At 36.3% G+C, this 23,688-nt stretch overlaps 1 protein-coding gene across 2 annotated transcripts in view; it reads left to right on the top strand.

Moving 5' to 3' along the window:
* TXK (TXK tyrosine kinase) overlaps window positions 1-23,688 on the top strand; it is a 58,536-nt gene that overhangs the window by 27,284 nt on the left and 7,564 nt on the right. For both annotated transcript variants that reach the window (XM_058547008.1, XM_058547009.1), the window contains 6 exons: window positions 5,689-5,768; window positions 6,721-6,848; window positions 11,428-11,502; window positions 14,246-14,417; window positions 20,702-20,918; window positions 23,547-23,611. In XM_058547008.1, the coding sequence (XP_058402991.1) occupies window positions 5,689-5,768; window positions 6,721-6,848; window positions 11,428-11,502; window positions 14,246-14,417; window positions 20,702-20,918; window positions 23,547-23,611 (737 nt within the window). The remainder of the gene's footprint in view (window positions 1-5,688; window positions 5,769-6,720; window positions 6,849-11,427; window positions 11,503-14,245; window positions 14,418-20,701; window positions 20,919-23,546; window positions 23,612-23,688) is intronic.

Below are 23,688 nucleotides of genomic sequence, written 5' to 3'. Positions count from 1 at the left end.
CATATGTCTATTGTCTGGTTGGGCTTCCTCTGCTGTTACATGCCTGTTAATATCCTGTTCTCATTTTTCTGTGGTGTGTTTGCTTTTTTAACTGATTAATATGTGTTTTAAAAATATATTCTGAATACCAGTCTTATGTCAGTTATGTGTTACAACTATATTCTTTTGGTTTCTGGCTTTTAAAAAACTTGATGCTATTTTCTTTTTTATACAGAATTTAAAAAAATGTTAATGTCAAATTTCTCCATATTTTGCTTTATAATCTCTGCTCTTTTTGTTTGTTTACTATAAGAAATTCTTCTCTCTCCTGAAGTAATAAAGGGATTTTATATTTTCCTTTAAATGTTTTATAGATTTGCTTTTCACATTTAGGTCTTTAATCTGGCTGAAGTGTGTGTGATATTTTAAAAATATACATATTTTTCCCATATATCTTAAAATATGTTTTGTAATTTACATATTTTCAATTTTTATTTTTAAAAGTATGCCTGGGTTAAATCCTACTCAGTCATGAGACTTTAAAATACATATTGCTTGTTTGGGTTTTCTAATATTTTGTTTAGCATTTGTCCTGTTATGTTCAAAGGGAACTTGGCTTCTAATTTTCTGTTCTCTTTGTCTGATTTTAGCGTAAAGGTTATACTAGCATCATAAAATGAGTTGGGGAGTGGGGCTTTGTCTCTTTTTTTCAATCTCTGGAATAGTTTATATTAGATAGAAGTTATTTGCTCTTTGAAGGTTAGATATCTCTCTCGTAAAGTAGTCTGGATATGCAGTTTTTTCAAACAGATAGGTATTTGACTACTGATTTAATTTTCTTTTCTTCTCTGGATGTTTGATAATTTATATTTACCTAGAGAATTGCCTATTTTATATTTATTTTCAAATTTATTGCGTAAGTTATTCATAGAAGTACCTTTAATTTTTATTTATTTCATATTTCAATAATCAGTATGTTCACATGGTTCAAAAATCAAAAGGTTTTGAAAAGTTTTCTTTCGGGCCAGCCCCGTGGCTTAGCGGTTAAGTGCGCGCGCTCCGCTGCTGGCGGCCCGGGGTTCGGATCCCGGGCGCGCACCGACTCACCGCTTTTCCCGCCATGCTGAGGCCGAGTCCCATATACAGCAACTAGAAGGATGTGCAACTATGACATATAACTATCTACTGGGGCTTTGGGGGAAAAAAAAAGAGAAGGACTGGCAATAGATGTTAGCTCAGAGCCGGTCTTCCTCAGCAAAAAGAGGAGGATTAGCATGGATGTTAGCTCAGGGCTGATCTTCCTCACAAAAATAAAAAAAAAATAAAAAAATAAAAAATAAATAAATGGAAAGTTTTCTTTCATCCTTGTCCCCAAGCCATCAATTCCCCTCTCCAGAGACAAATTATTATTGTTAGTTCATTTTGCATCTTTTCAGAGATATTTAATACATACACAAGCAGTAAAATATATTTTCTTATGTTATTTTTACACAAATGGTAATATAATATATATACTCTTCTGTATGTTATTTTTTTCACTTGATATATATTGGGAATCTTTTCACATCAATACACAAAAAGTGTCCTCGTTCATTGTACACCTGCATAGTATTTCTTAGTGAGGATGTATCACAATTTATTTAACTTGCATTATGGACAGTTAAGTGGTATACACTCTTTTGCTATTAAAACAATGCTGCCATAGGTAACCTGCACGCACATCTTTTCCCATTTATGTGAGTAAATTTGTAGGATAAATCCCCAAAGGTAGAAATTCTGGGTCAAAGGTAATGTACATTTCTAATTTTGATAGATATTAAAATGCCCTCTATAAGAGTTGTGTCGATTTGTGTACCCACTAGAGATGTAAGAAAGTGCCTAGTTTCCCACAAGTGTTTTAATGAAACATTTGGAAGTTTGCTCTCTGATATTTCAGTGTGGATTTAATTTGCATTTCTCTTGTTCTGGGAATGTTAAGCATCTTTTTATCTATTAAATTTTATATATTTGTATTTCCTTTTCTGTGAGCTGTCTGTTCATATCCTTTGTAAATTTTTCTACTGGGTTTTTGATGCTTTTCTGACAATTTCTAGGACCTATGTAGCTAATTAAGGAAATTAGCCCTTTGTGATATGTGGGAATACTTTTCCCAGTATTTCAATCGTCTTTTTTTTTTTTTTTCTGCTGTGCATGGTATTTGAATATTATGTAGTTGAATTTTTCTGGCAATTTTTTGTGAGGCTTTAGGGTTGTGTCAGGTTAGAATTGCCTTGCTCACTCCAAGGTTATAAAAAATTTTCCTATGTTTCTTGATTGCTTTAGTGGTTTTATTTTTTATGTATACGTGTTTGATCCATTTGTAATTTTTCCTGATGTAAAGAGAGAGGGAATGGATCTGACTTTATCTTTTTCTAGATGGTTACCAAGTGTCCCTCTTTTCTGTATTGATTTGAGATGCCACCTTCATCCTATACACACTTCATATGTTGGACTATATCTGGACTTTCTACTTAGTCTCATTGATCGGCTTGTCTATTCTTGTGCTGCCGTTATACTGTTTTAAATACTGACGCTTTCTCTGGTGTGGCTAGCCCCCCTCATTATTATTCTTTTTCAGAAATATTCTGAATATATAATTTGCCCATATAAACTTCAGAATTACTTGCTGGTTTAAAAAAACTTCCTCTTGGTTGCATTACATTTACAGATTAATTTAGGGAAAATTGTTCAGGCATTACAAATTAGTGGGGTTTGGGGACCAATTTGTTCTGGAACTCATATATTGATTATTCATATAGAAAAAAATTAAAACTAGATTCCTACATTAAGTGAAAATAAATCTTAGATGGATTAAAGAACTAGTGATAAAAACGGACACTTTTGTATTCTTCAGGAGCATTTTAAAGTTTTCTTCATACAGCTCTCGCACATTTATTTTAAAGTATTTTATCTTTTTGTTGCTACTCTAAATGGGTGTATCTTGTTGTTTTTACTTAGGAAAGCTCTTGATTTCTGTGAATTAATTTTGTAACTGACAACTTTGGTGAATTCAAATATTTTTTGTAGTAGTTTTTCAGTTGATTCTCTTGGGTTGCAAGTACATAGACTTAGCAGCAGCAAACAGTGATGATTTCAACTCCTCTTTTACGATTTTAATACAGTATTTCTAATTTTTGCCTCTCTATTAACTACATTGGCTATTATCTCAGAACAGTGTAAAATACCTGTGCTGACAGCAGGCATTTCTTATTTTCCGATTTTAGTTGGAATGATTTCCACATAAATCATGATGCTGGACTTGTGACTAAAGTAAATAAGTGCTATTGTGTTAAGGAAGTACACATATATTCCTATTTTATTAAGAATTTCTAAAAGTTGATACTAGAAGTTGAAATTTGTCAAATGCTTTTTCAACATTTATGGAGATGTTCATGGGATTTTTCTCCTCAGATATATTAATGGGATGAATTATATTAATAAAATCCCACATATTGAATTACTCTTGTCTTCCTGTATGCAATCCCTCTTGGTCACGGTGTATTATTCTTTCATGGGGAGACTGTATTCGGTTTGTTAATATTTAGTTAGGATTTTTGCACTGATATGGGTGAAGACTGGGTAGTAGTTTTTCCTTTTGTGCTCAATCTTTGCTGTATTGTTGGTATTGATGTTAGGCTCACTTTATATAAGATTTAGAAGTTTTTCTTCTTTTCATCTGCTCTGGAATCTTTTGATTAATCTGTCTACCACTTCTTATATTTAAGATTTGGTAACATCACAACGTGTACCTGTAGTGCTTTTTAATGTAGCTAGCTCTTTTAAAACCTTATCCATTTTTCTGTTCAGTAGGTCCAGTAAGATTTCTAGCTCTTCTGGAATCCATTTTGATAAATTTTATGTTTTGCTAGTTAATTACCCATTTCATTGAAGTTTTCAAATTTATTGTATAGAGTCAAGAAGATTCTTTAATTTTTTTTTGGATCCTGTAACTTATTTTTTGATAGATTTTTCTCGTTACTTATTGATTAGGTTAATTAGCAGTTTGTCTATTTTACTGTTTTTCCCTAGACAACCAGATTTTGAATTCAATTACTAGTTGTGTTATATTTTGTTTAATCACTAGCTGTATTATATTATATTTTTATTATGTAAATAATAAGTTTTATGCAAATATTTATTGTTTTCTGCTTTTGTCTTTATTGATTTCTTTCTTCTACTTTACCTGGGTTTATTTTATAGTTCTTATCCTAACTTCTTGAGTTGGATACACTTATTTGTATTCCTTTTATTAATTTAAATAATAGACTATGAATTTACTTCTGAGTACTGCTTGAACTATATAGCAAAGGTTCTGATATGTAGTGTTTCCTTATTATTTTCTAGATATTTTTCATTTTTATTTGAATTTCCTTGAGTTTTACAAAAGAGAACTTAAAAGTTTATAAGTGCTAGGGGCTTTTTACTTTGGAGTTTGTTATTAATTTTTAGTTTTATTGCTTTGTGGTCTCAAATGTTTTTTGTACTCTTTCTACTTTGAAGCTTTAGAAGAGATCACTACATATACAACTTTGTTACATGCATATTGTATATACTTATATGCATATGTACTACATACATATATACCATACATACCTCTTTGCTTTTTGCATCTTTGTTTTTTACATCTTGTGTCTCCCATGGTGTGTAATGCAACCCTTGCACACAGTAGGAATTCAATGACAGCCAGATTTTTATCATTTTAAATGGCTATAAGAGATTCTTTGGTTGAAAAACTTGACCAGAAAATGAGGCTTGTCTCTTCGTGAGCATCCAGAAGGAGGAGAAGACTGCTTAATGTGTCATGTTTGCCTTGAGGGTCAGACCATGCTCTTTGGCTTGTGCAGTTCTCAAGCAGCTTATCAGCACTTCCTAAGTGTAAACTTTCATGGATTTGACAAGATTCTGAGATATTTACACTTGGGCTCTTCACAAGAGTAAGCACACTCAGTAAAGCTGAAACTTTTTACAACATCAAACCAACCGACCAAACAAAACAGTCCAGCGTTCAAGATTATTTGAAAGCAATTCACAGCTTTATTGGAGTTTCTCAAAGAAGATCAATGGGGATCCAATTCACGACCTAACATCGAACTTATAATACTCTTCCCCTGCCATTTCTCTTTTCCTCTCTCCCATACTCCTACAGCAACTAAAATCGCTCTCCTTGCTTCTCTCTCCAGACTGTCCAAATCTATTTTCTCTCCATCCTTACCACAGACTGTGGTCTCTTTTTCCACTCCCAGCCTTTCCAGATGCATCTCTCCTTGCCTCCCTCACCTGCCATATTGTTTCTTTTACAAAGTACAATTGTGTCAGTCTGTCTCAGAGTTCTTCCTATTCATCGGTTATTTTTATTTATTATCTTGATCAATATAACAAAAAAATAACTAAATGGTGGGGTACAATGTTGTCAAATGCAGAATTTTTCTTAGAAGAATCAGGGGCAAAGTTTTTAAATACTCATACATTACAAATTCTTGTCCCAATTATATTTTGTTTTATAGGTATGACTTCTAAACCTATAAGGGAGATGAGATTGTGTGTACTTGTAAAACCAATCCCATCCTTTTATAGTAAGTCAGTATAGCTTTGGTGTTTGTTACTGGGATGTAGGTTTGTCTTATTTCCTAATAAGGAATGAACTTATACAATGAATCAATTGTTTTGCAGTCTAAAGAAGGTGCATTCATTGTCAGAGATTCAAGACATTTGGGATCCTACACAATTTCTGTGTTTATAAGAGCTAGAAGGTAAGCAATTGTGATTTTGATCACTTTAGAAATAACAATATCTGGGATAGTCTTTTTAATGGAGACACCATCACACAGAAAATGTAAGCAAGAACCTAATGTAAGCGAGGCCAGGTTGCTGGCCTGGAAATTAGGACAACTAATCGATTCAAGTTGTATCCCTAACAAGTTCTGTGTGTGATATTGGATAAATTACTTAAAATGTCTCTCATCTCCTTTCCTCAACCATCAAGTGAGGAGTTAGTTTAGTTGTAGCAGACACTGGTGGTGCTTTCCTCATATCCCTTGGTTTACTCTGGGGTTTACCTGCTGCGGGTTCTCCCGTACTCAGAAAGCTTCCAGTGTCTTTCTGCCTGAGGATGTTCTCTGGCTGTGGGAACTCATGGTCCCCATGGGTAGATTGGAAGTGCCTGAGCGTTAGCACCCTAGGAGCAACCCTCTGTCGATGAGGAATGAAGGATAAGACCCCCTCAGCAACTTTGCACTTCAGTGAAACAATTCTGAAGTATGTTCCACAGTTTCTTATAGCTTCCTAGAGGAATTACTCAGTTGCCCATAGCAAATCTGTTCATCAGTACACTTTATATTGGGTTTCCTCCCTTTGTCTCATATCTCCTCATGTCCCTCATGATGCATTTGTTCATTCATTCAACTGATATTTGATATTCAACAAATACTTACAAGTGTCCATTATGAGCTCTACTTTTTTGGACACTAGACTTGTCACCTTAACACCTTTGGCTGAAGTTATGTTTGAATCTAAGGCCCCAGTAAGATAGCTGAGGAATTTTCACCTCTAAACAGGTGAGACACCTGTTTAATCCAATCCACTCTTCAGTGTGTAGTGTTGCTAGGATAGAAGTTTTAGAGGTGGGTCCTGTTGCTTAATGAATTGACTTAGTTCCAAAGTGATCTTTTGCTTGTTTACAAATTCACATTTTATTGGTTGTAGAAGTATGGAGGCTACCATCAAACATTATCAGATTAAAAGGAATGACTCAGGACAGTGGTACGTGGCTGAAAGACACCTCTTTGAATCAATTCCTGATTTGATCTGGTATCACCAGCACAATGCAGCCGGTAAGTCAGGAACTTCAGACAGGCAACGCGTCTTTGGTCTCAGACACTTAACAGGAGCAAATATCCCTGTAGAAATGTTTAAGAGCTTGAAATACAACCTGTGCTGGACTACTATGAGCCCATGGGGAAATCTTCTTACTGCAGCATCATAGAATTTGGAACCCACTATAACTTTTCGTATTGTTTTGACTTCTTGTCAGGCAGTACTTTTTTAGATTTCTCTGTGTTGTGTTGACAAAAAAATCCCTTTTGGAAAGTGGCCACTTTTCCATTACACTGGTTCTAAATATCAGGAATAAATCCAAGGAAATTTTTATCCTCTTATGGGATGAGTCCACATGGATATTCCAGATGGTCACTGGGAGTTTGGTTAGAGAGCAAGTGGCAATGTGTCTGGGTGGGGCCAGGCAGGACATATTTCTGGCTAGAGATAGAAACATTTCAAATCAGGAGACTAGTTCTGAGTTGTCTCCTTCACACTCCTCTTTCCCCTTCTTTCAAAGAAAAAATTTAAGAAACAGAGTTGTTATGGTGGTGAGGTTACAAAAAAATACTGAGGTAGATCAGGATGTGCTGACGTGAAAAGATGTTAGTGATAAATTTTTCAGTAAAAAAAAAAAGTGCAAAACAGTATATTTAGGGTGTAGTCCTACTTTCATAAAAAAATACACATTCACACATATATGTCTGCATAGAAAAACTCTTTTAATGTTTAGATAATGATTTTTATACTAATAAGATTATAACAGACTACAAACTGCTAATGTTTACCTCTGGGGAATGCAACTGGGGGTAAGGGAAGCTTTTATTTTCTGCTTTATAGATTGCTTTAAGGTTTGATTTTTTTATTGTACATAAATTATTCTTAAAATGTATAAAATACCATACAGACAACTTTTAAAATAAAAAATTGGATCAAACAATAGAAAAATAAATAAAAATAAAAAATAAAACAATTTAAAAATAAAAAAGTAAAATAAAAAACAAGAGTTGAAAAATGTATAAGTATGGCTACTGTTTATTAGAGAGAAAAGAAAGTAGAAAAGATGTACAGCAACAAGTATGAAGGATGATAAGAGGAAAGTCATGGGACCAGAAACAGCTGATATTTATTGCAGACTTAGCACTGGGCCAGACCCTGTTCTGAGTGCTTGTATGCGTATTATTTGTTTAATCTTCAGAGCAATCCTATGAGGCAGGTGCTGTTGATATCTCCATCTTACAAATGAGGAAACTGAGGCACGAATTTTGAGGTAACTTGCTCAAGGTCACAAAGTTAATAAATATCTGCACTGAGATTTGAACTCACAGAAATCTTTGAAACCGTTGGAGCCATTGAACTCACTGGATCCAGAGTCTGGATTCAACTACGGCCATCTCCTCCAGAAAGGGGCAAATCATGTCATTGGAGGGTCCAGTTTTAGAAGAGGCTATGAATCGGAACCTTGCCTATCCTGTATATTTTTTGACCTTTGGTCAATTTAGCTCATGACAATCTATCTCCTTAACAGAAGTAAGGATAATGCAAAGAGAGTGACAGACTTCTTTCACTAAATCACTTCAGTCACCAAACCATTGGTAGTAATTCACAGAATAAAAATATTTGACAAATCAAAACTTTGAAGTTAGAGGGAAGTGTTAGGGTCTTAAGGAAATTCTTTTTTATGTTCTTTATTTGGATCATGTATTGTAGAGACCCAACGAGATGGAGGCTCTAACCTCCACTAGGGCTTCAGAGTCGCTGGTAAAATCTTTTCCACTTCTCTGTCCAAACTTTTGCCATTCTGCCCAAGACACTTTTTCCAGTATTATCCACTGCCCTATCAGCAAATTGCCTAGTTGTCTATTCATTAAGAAAACTGAAGCCACCAGGCATGAACTACCTCGATCTTGTCCTCTTGTTGCCGTGCTCTCATCCTCACCTCATTCCCTCCGGTAATGACAAGGCCAAGCCTGTGCTCCTGTTCCCGCCGCTCCTCTCCCGTTGGGATCACCCAACATCCACTCTTCCTTTCTCTCCTTTATCTTTTCCATTTCTTCTAACCTCCCTTCAGTCTGTAAACACACTTACGACTTTCTTATTCAAAAAACAAAACAAGAAACCTCCTTTGTCGCTTCTTCCTCTAGATATTGCTCTTTTAAATCACACTTTGGAAAAATGTGTCCACATCCACTGTCTCCATTTGGTCACTTGCCATTTACTTTTTAAATATCTGCAATCTGGCTTCTGCCTCCATCACCTTGTGATTTACCAATAACCTCTTATTGACCCATGTGGTGGTGCTTTCTAGTTCTCATATTTTCAAGTCCTCTCTGCTACATTTGATAGTGTCACCTTGAAATCCTGCTCCCTAGATGTTTTGACACCACCCTTTCTTGTTCTTCTGTAACTCGGATCATTCCTAATGGGTCTTACCATTGAGTCCTACTTCTACTCTTCTTTAAACATTAGTGTTCTGCAGGGGTCCATCCCTGATCACTTCTCTTCTCAACCTAGACATTTCCCTTTGCATAATTCTTCTGCCTGATAGACACAGGCACTTACAATCTCACAGGCCCTGAACTTCAGTGATAGAATGAAACGCTTCATCTTATACCACTACTTTCTCTCCAAACTTACTCTTCTTCCTGTTCTCTCTCTCAGATAATGGTATCACCATCTCGCCAATCACAGGGGCTGGAAACATAGGAGTCACAATAGATGCTTCCATTCATCTTAATATCTAACTTCTGATTAATTGTCAAATACAATTAATTTCATATCCTAAGTATGTTTCGTATAGGTCCCTGCCTCTCCCTGTCTACTCATGCTGCCCTAATCGTTGCTCAGTTGGACAATTGCAGTGGCCTCTTAACTGGTCTTGTTGTCTCTGATGTTGACTTCCCCTCAATCCATCCTTTATGCTAACGCCAAAGTGATCTATCAAAAATGTAAATCTGACCATGCCACTCCTTTGTTTGGGACCTTTCAATGGCTCCCTTTCACCTGCAGGAAGATGTAAGTCTCCCTATCATGGCTTACAAGGCCCATCATAACCAGAATACTACGTACCTCTCAAGTGTAATTTCTTGCTCCTCCCTACCTCTTGCTTTTTGCTCAAGTACCACTCCATCCTGCTTCATACCTCTAAGTATCATCTCATGCTGTTACCTCTGCCTAGAATGTCCTTCATAGATTCTCCTCATGGGTTAACTCCATTTGTCAGATTCATCTCAGGTAAATCATTGCCTCCCAGAAGACTTCTTTGAGTCCAACAATGTGTAAGGTGCTCTTCCTCTGTGTCCAGAGCAACTTGCGTATCTTCAGCACAGGACTTATTCTTTTTACATCAGAATTGCCTCTCTCTGCCTGTCTTCCCTCACTGAGATGGAGCCCCTGTGTGCAGAGTCCTCATTTAGTCATCTTTGGATCCTCTGGAGTCTTTGGGATCTACCTGGAAGGGTGTCGTGCACACAATAGGCATTTAGTAATGCTTATTTCTGTTCTTATACTGGCCATGTTTGTCTTCTAGCCTTTGCACATGCTGTTCCATCTGCCTGGAATGCTCTTCCTTGTGATCTTTGTAAGATGTCTTCCTGTCAATCATTGTCAGCATAGCTGTCATCTTGTCAGAAAGGCCTTCCCTGAGCACCCACTGTAAAACAGCTGTATTTTATCAACTCTGCCTTGTACTCATCATCTTCTGCTTTTCTTGTGTGTGTGTGTACTAGTTTATTTTCTCTTCCCCCACTACAATGTAAGCTCCATGAGAGCAGGGGCCATCACTGTCTTTTTCACTGCTGTCTCCCACCATCTAGATAATGCTTGGCACATACCAGGCCCTCAATAAATATTAGTTGAAGAAATAAATAATAAATGTTTGTTGAACTAAACTGAAATTGACTGTGTAGAATAACTACATGTTGACCCAATCAAAAAAAATATCATTTACTGTACCATGCTATTTTTTTTGTTTTAAAAAACCTACTCTCAAAGAAGGGTGAGGAAATGGGTATGCTTAACACTGTTGGTGGTTGAATGAATTAGTGAAAACTTTCTAGACACCCTTTGATCAGGAAATCACATTTTAAGGAATTTATCCTGAGACAATCATTTTAGAGGTGCATACAAATGTATGTTCAAGAACATACAGTATATTTTACAATAGTAAAATCTTGGAAATAACTTTAAGTTCTATTTTTAGTTATTGACATATTGAGTCATGTTGAGTGTAAGAAGCTTATAGCAAAACATTTACATTTCTGTGAAACGTATTGGATGTATATGTGCTTTCAGGTACACATATAGAGATTTTTGCAAAGATGTTCACCAAAATGATAACAATATATCTCTGGATGCTAAGATTTTGTGAGGGACCTTTATTTCATCTTTATATTTTCGTGGATTCTTTAATTTGTGTTCAATGAGCATATATTATTTTATGAAAAATGTTTTCAAGTGGGAAAAACAAGCAAACAGACTATCTGTAGAGTACTTTTTGACTAATTTATATAAAGAATGGTACTATCTTCTAGTATATTTGTTTTTTTCTTTTATATTGTAACTAGGATTGACATGCTGATTTCTCTTTCTCCCTAGGTCTCATGACCCGTCTCCGCTACCCAGTTGGGCTGATGGGCAATTGTTTGCCGGCCACAGCTGGCTTTAGCTATGGTAAAGTATGCACATGTGCTCAAGTAAAATATATCCAGTCAAGAATCTACCTCAAGTTCCCTCAACGTTCTCTAAATTCTCAGCTCTTTTGTGATGTCTATCTAGATACATTTCTTCTCAAAGTTTAAATCCCTCTTCTGAGATGTTTAAATAAATGCATCTCATAGGGGCAATTTAAACTTCGGGGAAAAATGTTTCACTTTTACTTCAAATTTCATTATCCATTATTAGGAGCCCTGTTGATACATGACAATTCTTTTCATTTCAATGTTTGACTTGTTGCTCTCTCATTACATGGGAGGCTGGGAAATGACTGCTCCCCAAGAGAACCCGCTAAAATGAGCTGCTAAAAGTGTCCTTTTCACTTTTTTCAAATAGAACTTGTACAAAGTTTGATTTGAACTATTTTCTAGCAAATGTAGTATTTGCAAATCTGTGAGAATAAATAAGAGCCAAAGAATCCTGTTTTCTAATTTGGTGACACTTTGTTCCCTTAAGTTTCTCTCCTTAGTGAGATTCAGAATATACTTAAAAAAAAAAAGATAACACAATTATATTGTGTAACAGGTAACCAGGACTCAGGATCTCTATGTTAATTGGGGTGGAAATGTGATTTCAGGGTGTTATGGGTGCCTGGATTATTCCTCTGCTCCATAAGCGCTATATAAATAAAAGTTCTACCATTAGCAATTTATCTAAGTTGAACACAGTCCTCTTTAATTTTTTAAAAATAAACTTTGCAATTTTTTAACATCCAGTGCACAATTCATACATCTATAGCTTGATTAATTTTGCTTAGTTTTGACTCCTTTATATAAATGAAATTGGACACTGTGCATTCTTTTGTGTCCGGCTTCTTTCTCTCATTATTCCGTGTGTGAATTCACCCATGGTGTTGGGTGCGGTTGGCTCATTTTCATTGTGGTGCATATATTGCATGACTATACCACAATTGATTTACCCATCCTTCTTTAGATGGCCATTTGGCTTGTAAGCAATTTTTGTCTCTTATAAATAATATTGTTACACACATTCTCGCATGTCTTTTGATGAAGCTCATTACATATTTATGCTCCAATAATGTTGGATATAGACTTAAGAGTAGAATTGCTGGGTCATAGGGTATGCACACACTCAGATTTAGTCAGTTTTCCAAAGAGCTTCTACCAAATTACATTTCAATCAACAGTGTATGGGAGTTCCAACTGCTCCACACCATTGCCTTTGCCAATGTTTGGTTTTGTTTTTGATTTTTTTTTGGTTGTCACTTTAGCCAGTCTGGTGAGTATGTAGTGGTATGTCATTATGGGTTAAATACACATTTCCCAGATGACTAATTATGTTGATCAATTTTTCATAGGTTTAGTGACCATTTGGATATTCCCTTTTGTGAGAGAATACTCTATTCAAATTTTTTTAATCCTTAAAAAATAGGATATCTGCCTTTTTCTAATTGACGTATTCATGCTCTGAATAGGAATTCTTTGTTGGTTTTGTGTTTTAGAAATATCTTCTCCCAGTCTGTGGCTTACCTTTTCACTCTCTTAATGGAGTGTACTTGATGAGCAGGATTTTTATGAATTTATGTAATTTATCAATATTTTCCTTTATGGTTATATTCTGTTGAATAAATCTATGCCAATCCCAGGGTCACGAATATATTCTCCATGTTACTTTTAAAACATACCTACTTTTTTTTTTCTGTGAGGAGATCAGCCCTGTGCTAACATCCGCCAATCCTCCTCTTTTTTTTTTTTTTTTGCTGAGGAAGACGGCCCTGGGCTAACATCTGTGCCCATCTTCCTCCACTTTATACGGGACGCCGCCACAGCATGGCTTGCCAAGCAGTGCGTCGGTGCGCGCCCGGGATCCGAACCAGCGAACCCCGGGCCGCCGCAGCGGAGCGCGCGCACTTAACCGCTTGCGCCACCGGGTCGGCCCCACCTACTTTTGGGAGAGGGAATACTTGGCAAAGCTGGTACAAGGGGCCATCAGCCCTTAGAATTCTTTTAAATGCATTAAATAAAAGTTCCAGCAGAGGGCGGTGTTGCTATATAAAAGGAAATACTAAAAAGTTAGGATCTGATACTTCTCAGAGTTTTCAAGAGAGTTATTTTAAACAGTTCTTTTTTTCTTGATTTGATTCTATAGAATGAGAAATATACAGTAACACGGATATCACTTCAAACATACAATTAGATATATATGGGTTAGAATCCTGACATTGGATGTATTCATTAGATGAATTGATTAGACATTTCCCTAATAGAAGACCGGGGCAGAAAAGCCCTTTAGGAGTGGGAGTGGGCAGAAGAGCAGTAGAAGGAACTGAAATGGAGCGGGGGAGCCCCAATTTTACTTGCCTCACAAATTTACTCACCAGGACACAAACAGACTGGGAACATAGATATTTTAGGTCCCGGATCTGGTTTTGGTAGGTTTACTTTAGAAAGGCACAGAACTGTGATTCATCCTGAGTCTCTCTAGAAAAAGAAAGCATGTTTTGATATCCATCATTCTTCTCCAAGTAAGTAAATTTGGTATTTTTAAACTTGAATTCTGGAATTACACATAAGCCACAATGAGAGTATTAAAAATGATTACAGGTCCTCTCCACTCATTTATAAAATATTTAACCTCTGTGTAAAAGAAGAGGATAGGTCTAGATAATTCCTAAATCTTTTCTTGCTCTAAAATTTTAACGATTTTCCCTATTTGTAACGCAGCCATTTTACTTTTCCAGAAAAGTGGGAGATCGATCCGTCTGAGTTGGATTTTGTAAAGGAGATTGGAAGCGGTCAGTTTGGGGTGGTCCATTTAGGCAAGTGGCGATCACATATCCAGGTAGCTATCAAGGCCATCAATGAAGGCTCCATGTCTGAAGAGGATTTCATCGAAGAGGCTAAAGTGATGATGTAAGTATAAGCGACACCCAGATAAATATTGTACAATATCCTGGTGTCCTGGAAAGATCATGGGTTTTAGAGTTGGTCACACTTGGATTTGTGTCACAACTCTGCCCAAGCTAGTTGTGTGACCCGGGCGAATTATTTGACCTCTGTGTGACCTGTGAGTTATTTCACCTTTCCAAGCCTCAATTTCCTCAACTGAAAAATGGGGGTAACAATACCTACCTCACTGGATCAGTGTGTGAATCAAATGAGATAATCTATGAAATTGAAAAGTATTCTTTTCAACTTAATAATAGGTGCTTAATAAGTGTACTTTTTTTTTCCCGGAAGCAAAAATGTTGATTTTTGTCTAAATAATAATATAAGGATAAAGTATTTGCTTTTGCAGAGTTTAAGAATCCTGAACTTTAACAGGAATGGCTCTTTGCAGACCATTGAATGCTGCTCTTAACTTCTGTGACTTCCCAGATCAGCATTTGACTCAGTTGAACCCATGGCTGGTTTACACCCGGAACCTGGCCTGGACCAGGGCAGGCCAATAATTTGGCACAATTCATATCAACATTCTTTAAGTGTTTGTTCAGCATTTACTTAGAGCATCAGCAATGTGGTGAAGAAGGAAGACCCCAGATGGCATTACCTAGATTCTGTTTTATTTTCCAAAGCAATTTAGTTCTGTTCCAAACTTGCAGACCCCAATCAAAAACAAAAAACCCAGGAGTGATTAACTGGACCCATTCTCCTTTGAAGACAGGGCAAAGATGTCTCTTGGGGCTCTTAACCCATACCCCAAGTATCCTATCAAAATGTTCTTTCCATCCATTTACAATAAAATGAATTCTGAGGGAAGTTATGATAAATACAATTTTCCAGTGATGTCAGCTTCCCAAAGATATTTTTGTGCCCTTAGGTTGCCCTACTGGCCTTTGCTCCCTGATACTACCTACATCAAACCATGGTTTTCCTATATCTAAAGGACAGATAAAAATTATATTCTTGTGTGTTGGATTAAATAGGCATAATAAGAAAAGAATGAAGAGGAGACATGTGATTCAGGGGAAGTTGAAGTCATATTGGAATCCTTATCAAATAAGGAGGAATTAGAGATGTCTAATGTCATGATGAGGGGATTCCTCAAAGGTTCAAGACTGATTGGGCATTTGGGGTCAGGATCTCTGAGGATATTTTGAGGGCAGTGGAAGACGCATGCAGTGTGGGAAATAGAAATAGTTCCTGACAGTTTACAGAGGCAGGAATGAGGCTAAAGTCTTTATTTTTAAGTAATTTCAGATGTTCTTGGGTTTGAACATAGTTGATTTTTTCCTGATTTTTTGAAAGTGAGGCAGGAAAAGTTTCATTCTAACCTCCTGTTGCAAATACATTCATCTTTAAACAACTAAGTAGCTGACACACAGAGAGCTCTGTTTGCCAAGCCTGTGCGGCTTGGTACACATTACCTCCCTTTTAGTAACTGTGTAGTTTAAATGTTAGCTCCTCCAGGAGATCTTCTGTAACTACCCTGTTTGATTGGCACCTGCATCCCAACTGCTTTCTATGTGTCACCTTGTATTAGTTCCATCAGAGCTCTTGTCACTACTTCAAAGCTTCATGTGTGTTTGTTTTCTTTCTCTCCTGCTAGAACATAATAATAGGACATTATTTTCTCTCTTCTATAACCTGGTGAGTACCTAAAACGGTGACTAGCGTGTAGTTGGTGTTCAAAAAATATTTGTGGGTTATGGAATGAGTTAATGAATCCTCACCGCAATTCTATGAGGTAGATTCTATTAAGATCCCAATTTTAGGGCCGGCCCCGTGGCTTAGCGGTTAAGTGCGCACGCTCTGCTGCTGGCGGCCCAGGTTCGGATCCTGGGCACGCACTGAGGCACTGCTTCTCTGGCCACGCTGAGGCTGCGTCCCACATATAGCAACTAGAAGGATGTGCAGCTATGACATACAACTATCTACTGGGGCTTTGGGGGAAAAATAAATAAAATAAAATTATAAAAAAAAAAAAGATCCCAATTTTATAGATGAGAAAAAGGAAATTTTGAAAACTTACCTAGTTTGCCTAGAGTCCCACACCAAATTGGTAGAGTTTCTAATAGAAATGAGAACTGTGAACTGTCTGGGCAGAAAGCCCATGGTCTTAACTAATCTATTAATTAACACATATTTATTGGGCAACTACTATATGCCAGATCTTGTAGTTGTTACCATAACTGTTAACCAAAAATCATTGTCACCCTGTGTAGTTTTTCCAGAGCACTATTAGAGCAACTTCAAATCTCTACTATGCTCTCAATCACTACATTTTGGGATGTAGCCTAAATCGGGGGCTAGTACTCATGGGGTTTCCAGAGCATCTGCTAGAGATTATTTAGAAGAAATGAAAAAAAACAAAACAGCGAGGCCAGCCTCATGGCATAGTGGTTAAAGTGGGTTTGCAGGCCCAGATCCCTGGCACAGACCTACACCACTTGTCGGCGGCCATGCTGTGGCAGCAACCCACATAGAAAATAGAGGAAGATTGACACAGATGTTAGCTCAGGGCCAATCTTCCTCAGCAAAAAACCCTCCCCCAAAACAAAAGTCTTTTCCCTCTTAGACAACTTCAGCCCATAAAATCCTACTAAACTTTAAAATTTTATCTTTATATTTTAACCTTGGTTTATACTTTTTATAGTATGTTCACATACATGATCTCTTTAATGTTCTTGGAAGGAAGAAGGACAGGTTTTATTATCCCCATTTCACATGTGAAAAACTGAGGCTTAGAAAGCTTAAATGAGTTGCCCTGGGTCATGCAGCTGATAGGAGATAAAACAAAAACTTGCATTCAGCTCTTTTGATTAGAAGTATTACATTTTCTTTAAATTATTACAACACTGCATTGCCTTTAAAGGATCCTTCATTTTTAATTATTGAACTATGAGTTTGTCCGTGCATGTAGCTTATTAACAGCAGTGCATATATGTAGATATGTAAACTAATTACATTTATAATAATAAAAATATATATGTGTAATTTTCATTTTTCTAAGAACTTTTTCACTTATATCTCATTTCATTTCGTTTTATTCATTATTTCTACATCGTCTTCATGCTAAAATATTTTTGAGTTTGAAAGAAAAGCTTTAACATTATAAATTCATATTACACAAAAATGAATAAACTGAAATATGCAAAAAAATGCACAAAAATAAAAACTGAAAACATGCCTGTCTTGCCTCCACCTCTCTAGGTGTTTTTCTCCAGGGGTAATTAATACGGATAATAAAGGTTTTTAGTTGGAATCCTAGTCCTTATTATTTAAATATGATTTCATTTAAATAATTTTCATTATTTAATATTCTAACAATAAGTGAAATATTATTGAGCCCTCCAAATGTTAAATATTTTTAAAAATCAGAATATTTGGAAAACAGAGAAGGGAAGAAAATTTACCTATTGTCTCTCCTAACACAGCCGTTTCCTTTTAGCTTTTATTCATTCCATCAGATCTTTTACATAATTGTATTGAGCCTTCCTTTCTGCCTGAAATGACAATTTTAAGAAGGTAAATGAATAGAGAGTTACTAAAAGTATAGTAGATCAAGAAAAGGAGAAGTATTCAGAGATAAATTCATGGAATGGGAGGAAAAGAAAAAAGAAGGAAAATCTACTTTCAGAAGTGCTGAGGGGTAAGTTTTGAGTGGCAGTTCTATTGATTTGAGGATTTAGGAGGAAATGGTCAGAACACCTGAGTACAGTGGGCTGGGAAAGAGAGACTCTGGCTCTAATGCCTGTGTCTTTGTTAAATCAAGCATAAATGCAAATAGCATTGTAAACTCTTGCCAAAATGTCCTTGAGTAATTCTTAAAATAGAAATGATTTATTTCCCAAAGATTTCATAGCATCTCTTATAATTAGCTTTGTTGAGCAAAATATGCTTCCAATGGCATCATTCAGTTTTCTTATATTCATATTCATTTATTCAACACATATCTGTTGCTGTGTGCCAAGCGGTGTTCCAAGTACTGGAAATATGATGATAAATAAGACAGGTAAGCTTCCTACTCTTAAAGAGCTTATATTATGTGTATGTTCTAGTGGAAGGATGGAGAGGGAAACAGACAGCAAACCAACAAATACATGAACAATATAATTTAAAAGAGAGGTGAGGGCTAAGATTACAAAACAGAGTGATGTGATAGACAAGGGTGGGCTGGGGACTCAATTGGATTGGATGATCAAGGAAGACTTGGAGCATTCTAAGCAGATAAATGATCTGCTTTATATTTTAAATAGGTCACGCTGGCTGCTTAGTGGAGAATGATTGCTGGGAATCAAAAGTGGGGGTGGCCAGATAGGCGGGAAGCTATTGTGATGCTCCAGGTAGAAGACGATGGTGGGGGGGATGAGGGTGGAGAGAGAAAGAAGAGAATAGTGTCAGGATATGTTTTTGAGACAAAGTCATCAGGACTTGCTGATACGTTAGAAGTGGCAGTTCATGGGAGGAAACTAGGGGAACAGATATGACAAAACAAGGTTTTGGTGTGCACTATTAGGCAGAGGGTGGCACCATTTACTGAGATGCGGGAAGACTGGATGAGGAACAGGTTTGGAGGAAAAATCAAGGATTCTGCTTTGGGCATGTTGAATTTGACAGGCCTATTAGATAGCCAAGTGTGACCAAGAGATCAGGTAATTATATGAGTCTGGAGTTCAGGAGAGAGGTCAGCATGGTCACTAGAGATGATATTTAAAACCCTAAGACTCAATGGGATCACATAGGGAAAGAGAGTACTTAGAAGAGGAGGAGAGGAGAAGCCTGCAGAGTCTGATAATGTTTAAATAACAAATTTAAATAAATATGACATTTGCCCTATGATGAATCATATACATTTTCTAGACTGAGAAAAAATATGTATTAATAAGTACTAAAGTTACAGCAAACAAAAATATACTTTTTCCGTTTGCATCTTTCTATCCCCTTGAGAAATATTCGTTTTGTTTTTTAGACTGAACCACTCACATAAGGGTTTATTTATTTGTTTTTGTCTTATTTGTAATAAGGGTTTGCTTTGTTTCTGATAAGGGTTGGCCTTATTTCTGATAGATTTTTGCTGGTGATTCTGCTAAGCAAATGCAGTATAATGTTTCAATTCTCAAATGCTTACATGTGGATATCAACTTGGTGGATTTCTCTTGGCAAATTAATATTTTATTTCAAGAATTGCTTTCCTGCCATTATTCTGCACATGTGTAAACTGCATCCTTTAACTGAAGTACACTTTATGAATTAGAAAGGCAAATCAGACTATATATATATATATGTATATATATAAAATATGTATCTACAAATTAAAATCATATGTAGATTCTCTGAATGCCTCTCTTCCTCTATAACTGGAGTGTTTTTGCGTGCTAATTGTATGGTAATGTGTCAATTAATCACTCATACACATTGTTTTAACGTAAATAATTTCCAGGTCGTTGATTTGATTTTATCTTTATGATTGAAGAGGTAACATTTCAAGGTACTTTTGACTAACAAAGAATTGGCTTATTATACATTTTCTAAAATTACAAAGGTTGATTTGAATATTATTTTTCATATTCAAATTGACTAGTTGTCATAAAAGACCTTTAGGGACTGAATGTTATATTCCAGAAGAAACAATAAACTTTTGATAAATTAGAGGACCAAAAAGTTCTGTGTGTATTTTAACAGGCAACATCCAAGGACGTGTGTGTGTGTGTGTGTGTGTGTGTGTGTGTGATTACTAAATACAGAGCAGAGTTTCATGTTGGTAAATGTTTTTCAGTCTCCAAGTTTATCTAAAAATTTCCTTTTACGTACCTTTATCCTTTAGAATTTAATTTTCTTTTTTATATGCCTCAATCACTCTTTCCTCCCTCCTGTCTGTCTAGAATATTCTGTCTGAGCAGCTGCAGTTAGAAAGCTTGAAACTCAAGGAACAGGACCTCTGCAAGACCTGGGCAAGGAGTAGCAGTAATGAGGAAACAAAAGGCTTACAAAATGGAAAGGAGTAAAAACAGAACACGGGATATGTACTGTTCTGTATCTACAGCTTCTTAGGAAGTACTGCTTAAACTCTTGACCCCATTTTCTCAACACGTAAAGTGGAAAGGGAACTTTTCTACTTTCTCTGTGGTTGGGCTAATTTTTATCATATCTTGATGAGGAAAATTGTATAGAGATGGTAAATGTCACCAGTTGGGTCCAAATACTTTAAAATGCAGAAATGATATTGCTTACTTGTGTATGTTTTTCTTCAACAGGAAATTATCTCATTCAAGGCTAGTTCAGCTTTATGGAGTATGTACACAGCGGAAGCCTCTTTATATTGTGACGGAATTTATGGAAAATGGCTGCCTGCTTAACTATCTCAGAGAGAGAAAAGGAAAGCTTAGGAAGGAAATGCTACTGAGTGTGTGCCAGGATATATGTGAAGGAATGGAGTACTTGGAGAGAAACTGCTTTATTCATAGGGATTTAGTAAGTATGGTGCAAATTCACTGATTATTTTATGTGTTCTGCTTATATTCAGAAGAAATGAAAATTTAGAACTTTCCATACTTTGAATAATGTATCCTTTGGCTTAATTTTTAAACAGTTTCCTATTTATGAAATTCGTTGTGAAATGTAACTTCATTTTTAATTGCCCATTGATGCCGTAGCCAAGTAAGCTGTTACTCTAAATATGCCTTAAACTAATTAACCACCACACTAATCAACCAACTAGAACTAATTTACTTTTCTCCCTCCCTCTCTTCTTTGCTTCCTTCTACCTTTGTTCGTTTCAACCAATAATCAAATATGTATTGAGCGCCTAGTATATGCATTGAGTACCTGGTGTTAGTGTTGAGAACCTAGTATATGCTGAGCATTCTGCCAGGCATTAGAGATACAATAGTGAAGAACAAGCTCCAGTGGTTCTTTCCCAGGGGTGAAACTGTCCCATGTGGAGGTGGTTTGGTTGTAACAGTTTCACAGCAGCATTACTGGCATTATTGAGGAGGACTAGAAATGCTAAATCATTCTGTTCTGTAATGCTCACAACAGTCCTACAAAAAAAAAAAAAAAAGAAGATCGAAGCTTGTCGTGCCCCAAATGCTAACAGCTCTGCTTTCTTGACTTGCTACCTCCCCTTGAAAAATATTTTCTATTCACTCCATTTTTATTTCTGATATTCACAGTATTCCTTCTATGTCCTTCCATGTCTTATTTCTAAGTCCAAAAATTAACTCCAATGAGATTTGAGAATTCTCTTAGAAGTCCCTGATACTGTCACCTAGAGGTAATCCTGTACTTCCCTCACGCGTGACCAGGATGACCATATTATTCATCATTCAGGCTCGAACACTTTGGAGAGAGAAAGAAGGAAAATTACATTGACCCCTGGTAATAATTACGTTACCACAACATTGCTTGTCCTACACATGACCTAGAACTCTCATGACATTTGTTATTTATTGCTTCCTATGATAGTTAATTGTTTACATTCTTTACATAAATATTAGATGCTAAACTCCTTGATATCAAGGCCCAGACTTCTGAGCTACAGCACAGTTTGATGAGAACACAGGTTACAGAGCAATGGTTCTCAAACTTTGAATCTGTTCATTAGAATCACCTGGGAGCTTTTAAAACCTCGTGATACCCAGACCATACCCCAGAACAATTAAATAAGAATCTCGGGGAGTGGAATCTAGCCATCAGTATTTTTTGAAAATCTTTCTGGTGAGTCCAATGTGCAGCCAACATTGAGAACCACAACTTTAGAGCTAGACTGCCTGGGTTGAAATCTCGCCTCTGTTTCTTACTAATTGTGTGACCTTGGGCAAGATAGTTAACTAGTAAAATAGTATTAATCATAGCACCTCCCATATATAGGCTTGCTGGGAGGATTACATGAATTAATATGTGTAAGCACTTGAAACTGCCTGGCACATACAAGAGCTCAGCAATGCCAACTATTGCTATTACGTAGGCCATTGTTTTGCATCCCTTGTGGCACATTCCCCAGTGTCCAGCACATAGTAGCTACCGAGCAAATTTTTGAATGGATGGATATGGCATCATTCCCACCTAGCTCACTTTCCTAGGCTTTGTAGGTTTGTCTTTCTTGATAAGGATTAGAATTCAAAACTCAGTTGGGTGACGGTTCTGGTCATTCTGTTTGCTCCAGGTGGCTTCTCACTGTCTCTCCTACCCTTGGTTTCTTTCTTGATCACTTTCACCTGTGTTCTATTTTATCCACCTACATGCCACTTAAAATATATCAGCTAACAACGCGTCTTTTCCTTGGCAAGGGCTTGCCTTGTGGTTTGGCTTCGAGATATTGCTGGCGCTTGTCAACATCTTCCAAACTGGCTCCTCTGGCTTACCACTTCAAGTTTCTTGCTTTTGTTTTTGGACTAACTGAACTACAAATTAGCTGAAAAGAGAAAAATTCTATCGAACCATTGACCTACATGAGGCTAAATAACCAAATCAATGATTTTCTTGACTAAGCTGACTGAAAATGGATTGTTGTGGCATCAAATAGATTGTCCCTGCATTATGTAGTACCATATTTAGTTCACTGTGGGAATTTTAAGAAATGTGAAATTATCATTGTAAATAATTATAGTCAGTGAAATGTATAGTTTTTAAAGTTTTTAAATATAATTTCTTAATTTGTATTAGTAATTATAAATCCCAAAGATATATAATGATTATCCCTTTTTCACACATAGTGGGCTTTTCTCTCTTTTGCTTATGAGGATAAATTTTAAAATACACACTATTTTTTGTGCCAAGAGATATAGTTTATCATCTCTTAGATTGAGTTAATCTTCATATTTATCAAGGATACTCTTTGAGAAAGAATAAAAATTTTAAAAAGGAAAAAATGTTAAAATTTCTTCTCATTTTTTTGTTATTTCTTCGAAGACATTAAAATCCATTATGTAAGGGCAGAGACATTGAATCATATATAGCATCGACAGGCATCACCATAAAATAGCATGGCTGCCCACACACAGAAGTAGTGCAGTGGCCCAAATACACTAAGGAAACAGAGCAGAAACTCTTGAAAGAAAAACTTGTGTTCAAACTTGGGGTCTTTTCTTCTTTCTATAGGCAGCAAGGAACTGTTTGGTCAGTTCTACAAGTGTAGTAAAAATTTCGGACTTTGGAATGACAAGGTACATGATTTTTTTGTTGTTGTTGTCTACTCATAAGAGGGAATCTTACATTTGTCTACTGACAAACTGAAAATGTT

The sequence above is a fragment of the Diceros bicornis genome, chromosome 8 (assembly GCF_020826845.1).
Source record: "Diceros bicornis minor isolate mBicDic1 chromosome 8, mDicBic1.mat.cur, whole genome shotgun sequence".
Classification (NCBI taxonomy): domain Eukaryota; kingdom Metazoa; phylum Chordata; class Mammalia; order Perissodactyla; family Rhinocerotidae; genus Diceros; species Diceros bicornis.
This window is presented reverse-complemented; position numbering and strand designations above follow the sequence as displayed.